The sequence below is a fragment of the Zootoca vivipara genome, chromosome 12 (assembly GCF_965207765.1).
Source record: "Zootoca vivipara chromosome 12, rZooViv2.hap1.1, whole genome shotgun sequence".
Classification (NCBI taxonomy): Eukaryota; Metazoa; Chordata; class Lepidosauria; order Squamata; family Lacertidae; genus Zootoca; species Zootoca vivipara.
The window spans coordinates 23893378-23908797 of record NC_142595.1 but is presented as its reverse complement, the minus strand read 5'-3'; the positions used below and the strand labels follow the sequence as shown (position 1 = coordinate 23908797).

Genomic DNA, 15420 nt, shown 5'->3' with positions numbered 1-15420 from the left:
AAAAAAACACACACCACACCATCAAACCAAACTTGGAGCATTTGGGCCAGGAAGCAAATGGTATCCTGAGTCGGCTGAGCAAAGCAGAGACCGATGGTGATCGTGAAGGCAGATAAAGGTGGAGTCAAAGGGATGGGCAAGGGAAGGATTCAGCAGACAGGGCGTGTGTCATTAGTGTTAATAAGATAAGCTTAATTGCAAAATGATGCGACCTCATTCTCACTCTTTGTTCCTTTATTTCTGGATTCTGGAGCATCCTCCAGGATGCCAGTTTCTGCTGTGGCTGCGTCTCCGCCTGGCCATTCTCCAATCACAGAGGTGTGTTTGGAGGTGTTCTCTGCCACTGCCTTATAAAAGATCCTGGCTGTTGGCATTCGAGGCCATAACTGGAGGGAGAGAAGCAGGAAGCCAGCTGGGAAATGCGATTTGAACACTGGGTTTAAATTAGAATTAATGTGTGGCAAGGAAAGGAGAGTGTGTGAGAGCTCAAGACTCACAGTCACAACACACCTGGAGGTAGGGTTGCAAGGACAGGAGCATCCCAGACCCTGAGGTTTCAGGGCCCAAACCTGAGACCTAGGGGCAGTTCCTGAAGATGTCATGGAGGTGGGCCCTGGAGATGGGGGTTAATTGGGAGAAGGGAGGGAGGAAGGCAGCTGTATCTGTGCTACAATTTGGAGCTAGTTGTTACTAAGCTGAATCTTGCAAGTTGTAGGCACAATCTTCTTAATTATTTTTTATTATTATTAAAGGCACTCTCACCCACCTGGAGATTCAGGCCCTCCACCTGCCACCTGGAGCAGGGCAGGCAAACCTGGAGACTTCAGGTCAGAGCTGGAGGTTTGACAACACCAAACTGTCAACTGGCCCTAAGAGGCATTTTCCTAAGGAGATTCTCGGATTTCCTTCTGATGAAACAGAGATGCTTTAAGTATAAAATGTCTGGGTTAGGCTCTGGGGGAAGGTTGTGGCTCAGTAGCAGAGCACATGCTTTGCATGCAGAAGGCATTGGGTTCAAACCCAGGTATCTCCAGGTAGGGGAAGACTTTTGCCCAAATCCCTTGGGCCAGGCCCGGCTCTAGGTGTAGTCCCGGTGGCGCGGGGCGCCAGGGCGCCGGGCTGGCAGGAGGGGCGCTGCACGGCAAAGCCATGCGGAAGCCATGCTGCACGCTGCAAGGGCGGGGGCGCCGGAGCGATCTCAGCGCCAGGGCGCCCAACCTGCTTGAGACGGCCCTGCCTGGGGCGCTTCTGCCTGTCGGCATCAAGAGTGCCAAGCTATATGGAACAGTGATCTGACTTGGTATAAGACAGTTCCTTATGTTCCTAGGATATAGGTGATTTTAAGGTGATGTGGCATTTTTGCAAGTAACACGACAAAATTATTTGGAGGACTCAAATCTCACTGGGGTAACCTCCCTGAACCCCTTTCCAAAAAAATTGGATCACATTGATACATGGATTAGAGGTCTCTTTCAGCTCTACAGTTCTATGATTCTGTGTTTGGACACCTCCACCACAAGGCCTCTCCAACATCTACCTTAGTATACGAGGGGGGGCACAGCAAGGAAGGTTTGTGGCGACTGCAGTCTTCAAGCATACATGGCCAGAGAGCAAAGGCACTGCTGGGTGGAACGCTCATCAGCTGCGACTTCATATAAGGATAACCCAGCAACGTGCTCGATCTCAGGTTTCTCCAGATATGCATGATGCCATTTTAATTTTGGGTGGGGCTATTGGCGGGGCTGCAAAAGAGATCAGGCTGCCAGTATCCATTGCGCCATCAGAGGATTAAGCTACGTGGCAATCGCCAGTTTCATGACTCGGCAGCGGGAATCGGCGAGTCCAACTCCCACACTGCTTCACTCTAAAAACGGGGGGGGGGGGCAATGTTTCCTTGTTGCTGGTGGACCTTACAACTGGATCCTGGACACAATCCTTGGTCAATTAAAAAAGTATTGGAAGGGTTCGAAGGAATTATGTGCATGCCCCTCCTTTTGCTGCTGTGATTTAGGCAACCCCCTTAGGGCTAGTCTGTGCTCCTCGCACACGCCAGTTATGGGTGGGGCCAGTGCCGGACTTATATATAAGCAAAACAGGCTATAGCTTAGGGTCCCACTCTCTTGGGGGCCCCAAAAAAAATTAAAAGAAAAAAACTTGATGTACATTTCCAAAATATAAGATAAAAAACAAATAAAAACCTACATACAGCAACAGTGTTGTGTGGGCTCCTATGATGTAAGTAATGGGCTCCACCTGCTAGCCTGCTCCCTAAAATATCACTGGTTTGCTCATTTCTATAAATAGGGTGCCTACCTTCTGCATGGACTGGTTGCATGGCAACATGCGCAAATGGCTTTAGATACCTGTTAGGTCCATAAATTACCATATAGCATAGATACAACACAAAAAACAGCGGCAATTTGTTGTTGACAAAGGACAGCTGGACATATAAAGGGCCCCATTACCTTCAGTAGCTTAGGGCAGGCACCCCCAAACTGCGGCCCTCCAGATGTTTTGGCCTACAACTCCCATGATCCTTAGCTAACAGAACCACTGGTCGGGGAAGATGGGAATTGTAGTCCAAAACATCTGGAGGGCCAAAGTTTGGGGATGCCTGGCTTAGGGCCTCATCAAACCTAAATCCGGCCCTGGGTGGGGCTATAGCTAGTGATGGGTGGGGCCAGAGCCCAAAGTGGGAGGAGTCACTCCTTCTCACTCTCTGCCACTCCCCCACCCACTCTCAAGCTCTCTCTTTCTGGCATGCCCTGCCAGTTCTGTAGACATTCCTACGGGTTTATTCACCTGATAGGTTTCTGCACCACTGATAGTGTCAGGGCCTGAGCTATCCCAGCTTCTGGTTGCCCAGGAACCAAAGATCTGAAACCATTATTCTACCCCTGTGTGCCTAGGCTGTTAGTCAAAAGGGTGTGTGTGTGTGGGTGTGTGGGTGATCAGCTTGGTGGCAACGCCTCCATTCCCAAATGCTGCGAGATTTCAAGAAGGAGCACGCTTCTGAAACTTTTTAGAACTAACGTTCTGCTGCCTTCCCAACTCTGTACCTCATGGTTACAAAACAGCCAGGCAGCCGGATGCAACATTTGTGAAACAGAATCACTTTGGAAACCCAGATTCCCAATTGCTTTATGCAGGAGTAAACTTTTATTAGAGGTGCAAGCACAGAGAAGATTGCAGAGAATGGGAAAAGCAGGTATACATCAAAGGCAGGGAGGGAATCCATCTGCACACACCCTTTATCTCCTTGCCACCTACAGGAGAGAGGTTAGACGATGTGGGACTCCAATTTGTTTATGAAAATCCAAATGTTTATCCACCTAAATTTTCTGAACTTTCTTGATCACATATGCTTTGATGGCAGATATAGGTTGGGGCAAGTTAATCTACTTAACAATATTACTTTAAAACGCCTAAGGGTTTAGTTTCTTTTTCCTTTTAAGTGAAATTTCAAAAGTATAATAAATTTTTGAAATGTAAGAAGATTCAAATTCAAAGACTCTGCTGAATTCCGAAGGTGTGTGCCATTTCATTTCAGGTATGTTATAGCACACATTTTGTTATGCATATTGGCTTCCGTTGCAGCGCTATTTTGGACAATATTTGGACATAGCCTTGTACAGTATATGCCAATTTAACACATAGAACGTCCCTTTTCTTGCTTTGCAGCTCAGTCTAAAGATGTTATCCAACAAGGCTGCAGCAACTAAGCACATCTGGAAAATGTTTAGAATCATAGTTTTGGAAGGGACCCCAAGGGCTGCAGGGAGGGGGGCATGCATTTGGGACCGGCCCCACTGACTTCATGCTATCAGCAGTATCGGTCAAATGGAAGAAGAATCGTTTCTTGCTCTTTGCTCTTGCTTCAATCCGTTCTTTTATTGGGAAGAGGGAGATGTCGTCGTGCCTTAGTACTTCGGTGAATAGCCTGTTGAAAGAGAGAGGAACATGTTTCTGCATTTTAAAGGCTCAGTGCTCACCAATGAACCAGTCAGGAACAAGACCCAGATGGAGTTGGAAAACCATGCATAGCCAGAAACCTTAGCAGACTTTCTGGCCTTTCTGGCTTCCCCCACTTCTTCCATTGTTACTCCTCTTTCTAACATTCTGACCCACTCACAGAGGCGTCTTTGCCATAGGGCCTAGTGGCGCGCTGCACCAGGGCGCCAGGCTCTGGGGGGTGCTGGCGGGGTGCAACCATCCACTGAGCCCTATGCTGGTCCTGCCGCCGCGCCGCGCTGCACTGCACCGCGCAGCGCCTCCTTCTCCTTTTCCCTGCGCTGGTGGTGAAGCCTTTCTGGAGGCCGCACTCTCCCCTTCCCGGCTCTGTGTCTCTCCACGCGGCGATGGCTCAGCTGAGGCACAGCAGTGAGGCCTCCCGGCGAGGGGGAGGCAGTGAGTACGGCGGGCCTGTTGCGGGACGTGGTGGCAGCAGAGGACAAGGCACTGTGGTCGGGGCCTAGCGGGAAGGCGCACTGTGCTCCCCAGGAGGCTTTGGTGCTGCTTTTCCCTGGCAAAGGCAGCCGCTGACGAAAGTGTGGGCGAGGTGGCAGGCGTGCGTGTGGGAGGGTGGGGGGGACCCCCAGGGGGTGGGGGCACCCTAGGGATCCCTGCACCAGGGCGCGAGACAAGCTTAAGACGCTACTGCCCACTCAAGCAACTCTAGAAAACAAAGAATGGGAGATCAGGACACATTTTAAGTCCTATTCCTGCCCCCACCCCTTGCTCAAATGGACAGGGTTCCCATATTCCGGATCTGCAAATCTCGGCTGCCTACTATTAACCAAATTGTTTGCAATTGTTTTATTCCAGAGATGTGTTTGTGCATCATCTGCATAAAACTCACAGTGCCAAACATATCAGATAATGAAAATGGAGACAATAAAACACGATCCTAAAATCAATACAGTAATGCTCTAATTTGCTGAGAATTAAGGACCATTCATTTAAACACAACGCTGTAGCCTTAAACACATATATAATCTAGACCCAAACATAAGATCATTGTTTGCTGTCTTCTTTACCGAAGCCAGTGGCAAGAGGAAGAATGTTGGGCTTTACACCCCAATATTCTAACAGACTCATGGCTACATTTACCACATAGTTTGGTCCTGTGTAGCTGGTTTTCTCTTTTAAAAATAATCAGCACTTCTCCAAAGCTGGATCAGAACAGTAGCATCCGGGGGAGATTCAACCCTTTTACCCCTCTCATAGTCACATTCTGAATCTCCCTCTTCTCCTGCAGTTACAGTTGTACATTGGCTCCCGAATGCCTTGCAAGTTGAATGTTTTGGCTCCCAAATGCAGCAAACCTAGAAGTGAATGTTCTGGTTTGCGAATGTTCTTTAGAACCTGAAAGTCCGACAGGGCTTCCGTGGCTTCCAATTGGCTGCAGGAGCTTCCTGCAGCCAATCAGAAGCTGCTCTATGGTTTCAGAATGTTTTGGAAGTCAAACAGACTTCTGGAATGGATTCCATTCGACTTCCAAGGTACAACTGTATAGACAAGGGCTAATTGATGGTAAATTAGCATAAAATGTTGGTGGAAAGATGGAATGAAAATTATATATACACACAGATGTATACATCCTGTTACAGAAATGCATAGATTGAGAAAGGTTAAATCAATGTTTCCAAGGCAAGAAAGGCTGGTTACAGGAAGTTCAGAACCTTTAAACACCTTTAAACAAAAACTTTTCTTTCTGCAAAGATTATGCAGGCATGAGATTTTTAGTTGATGGTGTCTGGTTTTAAGTTTTTTAATTGTTTTTTTATTATGTATTGTTACTATTGAAAACTGCTTTGATCATTTTTTTTAAAAAAATATTTTTTTATAAACAAACAAACAAACAAACAAACAAATAATAAACATGGCATTGTTCTTCTTACCTTGCCCTTCGTAAGAGCCAGACTGGGATTGGGTGGATGAATGGCTGTGACATAATGAAGGCCTGCTTTCAGATGAGGGAGAAGATTGATAATGGCCACCACTTCCTTCTCCTCTTCCTCCAGAACTTCCTCCTTGTGAAATTCCACCTGGTGATTGTACTCCTCCACTGCTTTCTCCTCCTCCACTTCCGCCTCGAGAACTTCCTCCTTGAGAAATTCCACCGGGTGATTGTCCTCCTCCACTTCCTCCTCCTCTAGAACTTCCTCCTTGTGAAATTCCACCACGAGATTGCTGGCCTCCACTTCCTCCTCCTCTAGAACTTCCTCCTTGAGAAATTCCACCAGGTGATTGCTGGCCTCCACTTCCTCCTCCTCTAGAACTTCCTCCTTGTGAAATTCCACCAGGAGATTGCTGGCCTCCACTTCCTCCTCCTCTAGAACTTCCTCCTTGTGAAATTCCACCACGAGATTGCTGGCCTCCACTTCCTCCTCCTCTAGAACTTCCTCCTTGAGAAATCCCACCAGGTGATTGCTGGCCTCCACTTCCTCCTCCTCTAGAACTTCCTCCTTGTGAAATTCCACCAGGTGATTGCTGTCCTCCACTTCCTCCTCCTCCTCTAGAACTTCCTCCTTGTGAAATTCCACCAGGTGATTGCTGTCCTATACTTCCTCCTCCTCTAGAACTTCCTCCATATGACATTCCACCAGATGATCGTCCTCCTCCTGAACTTCCACCAGATGATCCACCTCCTCCTTGCCCTATATCAGCCCTTTAACAAATAAAAAGAGGTGCTATTTTAGATGGGGGAAGAGATATATCAGCTGCATGATTTGACGGAAACTACTCTTTTGTATTTATATCATTTTTTGCTCTATCACTGTGCCCCAGCCTGAATCAAATAATGTGGGTGACATCATAAAGAGTACAGTGATATTTTGAGCAGGTTGCCCAAGTGCATATGTGTTTGCAAAAATTTAAACGCACTGGGATGGCTGCGACTAAGTAGGTCAACTTGCCTCTCCTTGATATCAATGTGAAAAGTTAGCCATGGCTTATTTTATTCATAACATAACTATGCTTCATCAGAAGATCCCAGGGTAGTGCACAAAAGTGGGGAAACAATTCACACAATAAATATACAACTATAAACAAAACAGCAACAAACTTAAGCTTCATTGATTTCGGTGGGATCTAAGTAGGACAGTCTGGATCGAAATCAAATCTTCTAATTTATAAGGTAGTTCCCTCTACTCAACATCCCTCATTACGGATGCTGTTGAATGCAGAAGATTTGTGGTGTGAGGGATGGGAAGTATATAAGTAAAATATTTGACAGGTTAATAATATTTAGCACAGTCGCCTTCTATAACACCAAGAAAACGTACAATTTAATGTCTACCCCACAAAGCAGAATCCCAAGGCTGCCTGTAATTTATCTCACCAGGCACAAAAGTGCAGGAAAGTCTCTTATTTGAGGAAGAAGTGTATATTTAGATGGTCAAAAGGATTTCAGGAAGAAGCAGAGCAAAAATTGTTCAAGCTTACCAGCAACTAAAGATTCACTGGATCAAAATTTGGCATGGACCTGGGGTCAAAACTGGGATTGGATAGACATTATAAAGCAGGAGAAGTGCCCACCCTCCCCCTGGCCCCAGAACCAGTAAAGGGCATGTCTACTGGAGCATGCCATTTTTAGCTGGATTTACCACTGAGTACCAATCAGTCTGGTCCAGTGAATAGAGTTGTAGAGTAGGGACTGACAATTTCAATTGTCAGTTGCAGTTCCTCAGTCTATCATCCGGTTTCAAAGGTTTGTTGTGAAAGTGAATCAATAATATTGATATATTATAAATAATATAAATTTATTATTTATACCCCGCCCATCTGGCTGGGTTTCCCCAGCCACTCTGGGCGGCTTCCAACAGAAGTATTAAAATACAATAATTTATTAAACATTAAAAGCTTCCCTAAACAGGGCTGCCTTCAGATGTTCTCTAAAAGTCTGGTAGTTGTTTTTCTCTTTGACATCTGGTGGGAGGGCATTCCACAGGGTGGGTGTCACTACCGAGAAGGCCCTCTGCCTGGTTCCCTGTAACTTGACTTCTCGCAGCGAGGGAACCGCCAGAAGGCCCTCAGTGTCTGGGCAGAATGATGGGGATGGAGACGCTCCTTCAGATATACTGGATCAAGGCCATTTAGTGCTTTAAAGGTCAGCATCAACACTTTGAACTGTGCTCGGAAACATACTGGGAGCCAATGTAGGTCTTTCAAGACCAGTGTTATGTGGTCTCGGCAGCCACTCCCAGTCACCAGTCTAGCTGCCGCATTCTGGATTCGTTGTAGTTTCCGGGTCACCTTCAAAGGTAGCCCCACATAGAGCGCATTGCAGTAGTCCAAGCGAGAAATAACTCTGGTGGGACAGTCCATGAGCAGATACGGTCTCAGCCTGCGTACCAAATGGATCTGGTAGACAGCTGACCTGGACACAGAATTGACCTGCGCCTCCATGGACAGCTGCGAGTCCAAAATGACTCCCAGGCTGCACACCTGGTCCTTCAGGGGCACAGTTACTCCATTCAGGACCAAGCACACCTGCCTGCCTCCTGTCCCCCAAAAACAGTACTTCTGTATTGTCAGGATTCAGCCTCAGTCTGTTAGCCACCATCCATCCTCCAGCCGCCTCCAGACACTCACACAGGACCTTCACCCCTTCACTGGTTCTGATTTGAAAGAGAGGTAGAGCTGGGTATCATCCGCATACTGATGAACACCCAGCCCAAACTCCCTGATGATCTCTCCCAGCGGCTCCCAGCCTTGCAGGACAAAAAGCGCTCAAGAGGTGTAATACGTAACAGTTGCAAGATTTTGGGAGAGATGTTCTCCAGGAGGAGATTCCCAGGGGCCATTTCTCCCACAATCCTTTATATATAAACTGACGTATTATTTGACTCATTCCTGTGTGAATTCTACGTACGCAAGGTGCTTCCCTTCCTCAAGCAGTTGACGGTACTGGTTGATCTCCCCCTCCAGATGGGTCTTGATGCCAAGGAGTGTCTGGTACTCCTGGCTTTGATTCTGGATCTCATGCTTAATACTGGCCAGCTCATGTTCCAGGGGCTCAACGAGGCTCACGATCTGCTGCAGCTGCATGTTGTACCGCCCTTCTGTGTCGTTCAGGTTGTTTTGCAGAGACTGGAGCTGCAAAGCAAATACAAAGCCTTCAAGAGCAGGGGCAAAACGTAGGCCCAGCTTTGTTCATTCATTCCTGCATATCAGGTGTGGGGACCATTTGGCCCTTCAGATGTTACTGAACAACTTCCGTCAGCCCTAGCAGGCATGGCCAATAGCTGGGGCTGATGGAAGATTTAGAACAGCAACATTGGGGGGGGGCAAAGTGTCCCCACTCCTGTTCCGCATTAGGTGTCAGGTCTAGCATAGCCTTCTTTCTGGTATGGTGTGAAGCTGCATTGCACCAAAAGATCTCAACTGCCTCAAGCAACTGAGACTAGTTCTACAGAATGATGGCGCAGAATTGGAAGCTGTGACTCACTAAACTGATCTGTGACTTCAGCTCAATTTCCAGGGTTTGATATTGCTGACTGAGCTCCATCACTTCTTTGTTACCGGTCCCAAAATCCTGGTCGCTCGACTTTTCTTGCTGACGAGATTCCTCCATCTGGAAAACACAAACAGAGGGCCATGAATTGGGCCTTCCACAAGTATACACATTCTTAAAAAAAATGTAGCATAAACAAAAGAGGTTTAAAGACTGTCTCAAGGCAAATCTTTAAAAATGTAGTATAAACACTGACAACTGGGCAACACTGGCCTACAAGCGCTCCAGTTGGAGAACAGCCTTTACCAAAGGTGTCATGGGCTTTGAAGACACGTGAACTCAGGACGCAAGGGAGAAACGTGCTAAGAGGAAGGCACGCTTGGCAAATCCACACCGTGATCAGCTCCCGCCTAGAAACCAATGTCCTTACTGTGGAAGGACGTGTGGATCCAGAATTGGCCTCCACAGTCACTTACGGACCCATTTTTAAAATCGTGTTTATGGAAGACAATCTTACTTGGCTACGAGTGATCACCAAAGAAGAAGAAGAATACACATTCCAAATCAAAGTGGGGGGAAATGAGCATAATGTTTTTGTGCAAAACAGAGGAATGGCAACTTTGATGGATTTTCATAGTTGTTCCTATGCAGACACTTGAAATAATGGACAATTTGTTTATTTCCCCCTGCCCAAACTTAATAAATATCATTAATTTAAAAGATGGGAATATTTGTGTTTTTCACACTTCAGTGACAACAGTAACGAAGTATTTTTTCAATAATATTTCTACACATGTTACTAAACTTGTCTCAAATCTTAATGCAGTGGTACCTCAGAAGTCGAACGTAATCCATTTCGGAAGTCCGTTTGACTTCCGAAACGTTTGGAAACCAAGGCGTAGGGAAGTTTTTAACATTCGATGAATTATTGTATTTTAATCTTTTGTTGGAAGCCGCCCAGAGTGGCTGGGGGAACCCAGCCGGATGGGCAGGGTATAAACAATAAATTATTGTTGTTGTTGTTGTTATTCCGATTGGCTGCAGGAAGCTCCTGCAGCCAATCAGAAGCCACATCAGACGATCAGGTTCCAAAGAACGTTCGCAAACCAGAACACTCACTTCCAGATTTGCAGTGTTTGGGAGCCAAAATGTTCAACTTGTAAGGCGTTTGGGATCCAAGGTGTATAAGAAGCCTGCCAGGTCAGAACAGAGGCCCATCTAATTCAGGTTCCAGTTTCCTACAGTGGCCAAACAGATCCCTATAGGAAGCCCACAAGTAAGCCATGAGCACAATGGCACTGTCCCCTCCTATGGTTTCAGAGTCAAATAGTATTCAGAGTCACATGACCTCCAACAGAGGAAGTAGAACCTAGCCATCAGGGTTAGTAGCCTTCTCCTCTTGCTGATAGCCTCGTCCTCTGTGACTTTGTCTAATCCTCTTTCAAAGCCACTCAAGCTGTTTTGCCATCCCTGCCTGCTGTGGGAGCCTGTTCCATAGTTTAATTTTGCACTGGGTTTCCAACGGTTGAAGTGAGGGCACTTGGGGAAAGCACTGGGAAGGTATTGTTTTTCATTATAAAGCTACATCGATTTGATTCAATTTCCTAAAGAACTTGGGAACTGTAGCCCGGTGAGGGCGCTGAACATCTTCTGATAACGATCGCTAGCCTCCTGCATACAATTTGATTTCTCAAGACTTTCAGGGCAGCAAGCTGGGGAATGACTGTTAAATCAATTTATGACTGTGCTACAGATTCCAGTGTTTGCTCCCCACACAGCTACCTACAAACAGGCAAGCAATTGAGTACATTTTCCTTGTGTCAGACCCCTAACGAGTTTAAATTCTTTCTTTCTTTTAGAGCTGGGGTAGGCTGCGGAGAAGCATCCTTCAACCCTGTTCACTGCACTCCCGGGGTTACTCACCTTAGCCTCATACCATTGTTCCACCTCTCTGCGGTTTTCCTGAATGATCTGTTCGTATTCATGTCTCAGATCATCCAGCCTCTTTTTCAGATCCTCACCAGGATTGGAATCCACCTCAACAGTGACACCCCCACCGGACTGGTGTTGCAAACTGTTCTTTACCTGCATGTCCAAAACAAATGATATATCGAGACCCTCCTGGCACACACAGTGGGCACACTTCCTTTGGCACACTAATGTGCAAATGGTTTTCTGAGTCAGCGGATGGCGGGTACTCATTATTTAGAGCATTTGTACCCCACTCCACAACCCAAAAAAGGCTTCCAGAGTGACTCACATACAGTCAGTTAAAACAAGACAGTCCCTGTCCACAGGCTTACAATAAATCAGGCATCCCCAAACTGTGGCCCTCCAGATGTTTTGGCCTACAACTCCCATGATCCCTAGCTAACAGGACCAGTGGTCAGGGATGATGGGAATTGTAGGCCAAAACATCTGGAGGGCCGAAGTTTGGGGATGCCTGCAATAAATAAATAAAAGACACACAGAAAAATGGACCGGGAGGGAAGAGGGGGAAACAAAACCCAGGCACTAATTCTCAAACTAGCTTTTCTTATAATAACCAGCTGGCACAGTTCAGGAGCAAGAGGTATGTGATGGAGCCACACTGTTACGGCAGAGGTGATGGAGTAAACTCTGCTTCCCATCTCTCCCACCGACATAGTCACATTCAAAGGGATGGAGCGTATCCCATTCAAAGCAATGGAGTGTGGTTAGACTGCATCCTTCTTTGAGCTCATGTTTGACTGGGCATTGAAATGTGCAGCAATTTCATGCCCACAATTCCCAATTCTGCCAAGGCTATGCACACGCTATGTGCAAAATTGATGGGTTTCTGGGGAGCCGGGGAGGGATCCTTTGTGGGTGGGATGCTGAACCTTGCCTGGGAGTTCGCAGTTTCCTCCTCTGTTTTAAAGTTCCCAAGAGTTGCCACAAGGCCAGAGCCGTTGTGTCCTTTATTCCCGTAAAGGTAAAGGGACCCCTGACCATTAGGTCCAGTCGTGACCGACTCTGGGGTTGCGGCGCTCATCTCACATTATTGGCCGAGGGAGCTGGTGTACAGCTTCCAGGTCATGTGGGCAGCATGACTAAGCCGCTTCTGGTGAACCAGAGCAGCGCACGGAAACGCCGTTTACCTTCCCGCCGGAGCGGTTCCTATTTATCTACTTACACTTTGACGTGCTTTTGAACTGCTAGGTGGGCAGGAGCTGGGACCGAGCAACGGGAGCTCACCCCGTCGCGGGGATTCAAACCGCCGACCTTCTGATCGGCAAGCCCTAGGCTCTGTGGTTTAACCCACAGTGCCACCCGCGTCCCTCAGCTCCTGGTATATTCTGGGGTTTCAGAAAAATATTAGTAGATCCCAGTGCAGGGAGGAAGAAGATGTAAACTTCCTTTCTGAAATTTAACACGTGTCTTCCAAAGGCCTTGGATTTCATTCCAGGCAAGAGGGAGGGGGGGTGGCTCTTACTTCACTGTGGTTTTTCTTAAGATGGCTCAGCTCTTCCCGCAGGGATTCATACTCCATCTCCAGGTCAGACTTTTCCAATGTCAGCTTATCCAAAAGGGGACGTAAACCTTGTAGATCAGCCTCTACAGTTTGGCGAAGACCAGCCTCCGTCTCATACCTAAGAAAGCCAAGGAAGTTAGTCTGAAAGGCAACAAAGGCACAATCTGCAGCGATCAATTTTGTTTGCGACAAAACTATTTGGTTGCTGTTGCTTTAAACGTCTCTCAGGGACCGATCCTAAATTCCAGGGATGCCAACAGGATTTCCAGAGGCTGGTACACTGGATGTGGTTTGAGCTACCTGCTTCTTCTTGCCCCTCAACCCCACTTCCACCTGCCACTGCCATCAATCAATAGGAACTTCTGTTTTAGTACATGTGTCCAGCTTAGCCTAGCCTACCTTGCTGGGTTGTTGTAAAGAGAAAAGGGGAGAGGGAGGGTAATTTACACAACCTTGGGCCCCTGAGAGGAAAAGCTAGGCAGGAATGCAAGATTCTTATATTAATTTATAAGCCCCTAAGTATTTAAGATCCAGAATACCTCAAGGACTGCCAAATCCCTTACGTCTCTGCCCAATTACAGAGGTCTTTGGGAAAGTCACTTGAACTGCCGGGAGGAAAAGCAAGATAGAAATATACAACTGCAAGCAGCAAATACTCAAAGCAAAACACTCACACACATTTTGTCATCCTGGTAAAGTATCATTGTGTTGAAGTATAGTCTATGGGAATTTTAATTTGCTGTAGCTGTAAAGATATTTAATGATTTTATGGTTTCATTTGCTGGTGTTGTTTATGGAACCAGAGTGGTTTAACCATCAATCCCTCTTCCCAGGAATTATTTATTACGTACATACATACATACCCAGCCCATGTGACTGTGTTTTCCCAGCCAACCTGGGCAGCTCCCAATAGAATAATAATAATGATAATGATAATGATAAAAGATCAAACATTAAAATCTTCCCTAAACAGGGCTGCCTTCAGATGTCTTCTAAAAGTCAGATAGTTGTTTATTTCCTTGACATCTGATGGGAGGGCGTTCCACAGGGCGGGTGCCACTACCGAGAAGACCCTCTGCCTGGTTACCTGTAACCTCACTTCTCGCGGTGAGGGAACCGCCAGAAGGCCCTCGGAGCTGGACCTCAGTGTCCAGGGTGAACGATGGGGAGCTCTGGGAATAATAGCTTTATGCAGTGCTTTTTTTTCTAGAAAAAAAATGTTTAGGGGTACTCTCATTTTCCTACTCATATTGAAATACTGCCCCTCAATGAGGCCAAACTTAGATTCACAAAATGTTAAGGGGTATGCGTGCCTCTACGTACCCCCAGGAAAAAAAAACCCTGGCTTTATGAGAGGAATAGGTTAAACCACAGAGCCTAGGGCTTGCCAATCAGAAGGTCGGTGGTTCGAATCCCTGCGACGGGGTGAAATCCCATTGCTTGGTCCCAGCTCCTGCCAACCTAGCAGTTCGAAAGCATGTCAAAGTACAAGTAGATAAATAGGAACCGCTACAGCGAGAAGGTAAACGGCGTTTCCGTGTGCTGCTCTGGTTCGCCAGAAGCGGCTTTGTCATGCTGGCCACATGACCTGGAAGCTGTACACCGGCTCCCTCGGCCAATAATGTGAGATGAGTGCCACAACCCCAGAGTCGGTCACGACTGGACCTAATGGTCAGGGGTCCCTTTACCTTTACCTTTAAGAGCTCACAGCACCTGCAATAAACTACAATTCCCAGGATTCTTTGAGAGAAGCCATGGCTGTTTAAAGTGGTATAAGAGCATGGGTGTGGATGTGGCCCAATAGGAAGCATCGCTGTATAATGGTCTTACTTCATCTTGAAGTCATTAGCAGCCATCTTTGTGTTATCGATGTCCAGGAGCATCTTGTTACTCTCGGCCATCACATCAACCAGCTGCAAGAAGGGGAAAGGGCACACTTGGTTGCTAAGGATTCGGGACCTCCATATTTCCCACAGTGATACAAAGGGAAGAAATACCTGGCGCAAAGCATCACTTTAAAAAAAATAATGTATGGAAAGCTGGCATTCTGATTGACATTCTGATTGTTGCCATTAATGCTTAACTAGATACTACTTAAAACTTGTGGCCGCCATCGAGCTGCAGCTCTTCCCCACAATTCCCAGTAACATTTAATTGAAGTGGCCGCGCTTTCCTCTAGGATACCACAAGCTGGTGGGACCTCAAGCAAGCCAATTCATTCTCCTTCTCATTCTGTAGGGTGGCACCCAACAAAATAGATCTGCAGGCGTAATAATTTCCACTTTCCCTATGGAGCTTCCCCTCCCTCTCCTCTCCCATGCGCCCCACACCCTCCCCAATTCTGCTCCAGAGGAAAACTCCAGAACAGATTTAGGGAGGCTCATGGGATATACAGGGAGGGGGAGAGGTAGAGGAAGCACTTAGAAAGTAGAGGCAATTTTTATCTCTTTTAGTATTTTAGCTTTTGCAT

The 15420-nt window shown here is 46.8% G+C and overlaps 1 protein-coding gene across 1 annotated transcript in view; it reads right to left on the bottom strand.

Moving 5' to 3' along the window:
* Positions 1-3136: 3136 nt before the first annotated feature.
* The window catches only part of LOC118095791 (uncharacterized), a 22308-nt gene continuing 10024 nt past the window's right edge, over positions 3137-15420 (bottom strand). Inside the window, exons 3-9 of the mRNA XM_035137035.3 lie at positions 14781-14863; positions 12912-13068; positions 11381-11542; positions 9452-9577; positions 8876-9099; positions 5901-6670; positions 3137-3940 (exon numbers count right to left, since the gene is read on the bottom strand). Of these exons, the coding sequence (XP_034992926.3) occupies positions 3921-3940; positions 5901-6670; positions 8876-9099; positions 9452-9577; positions 11381-11542; positions 12912-13068; positions 14781-14863 (1542 nt within the window). The 3' untranslated portion in view covers positions 3137-3920. The remainder of the gene's footprint in view (positions 3941-5900; positions 6671-8875; positions 9100-9451; positions 9578-11380; positions 11543-12911; positions 13069-14780; positions 14864-15420) is intronic.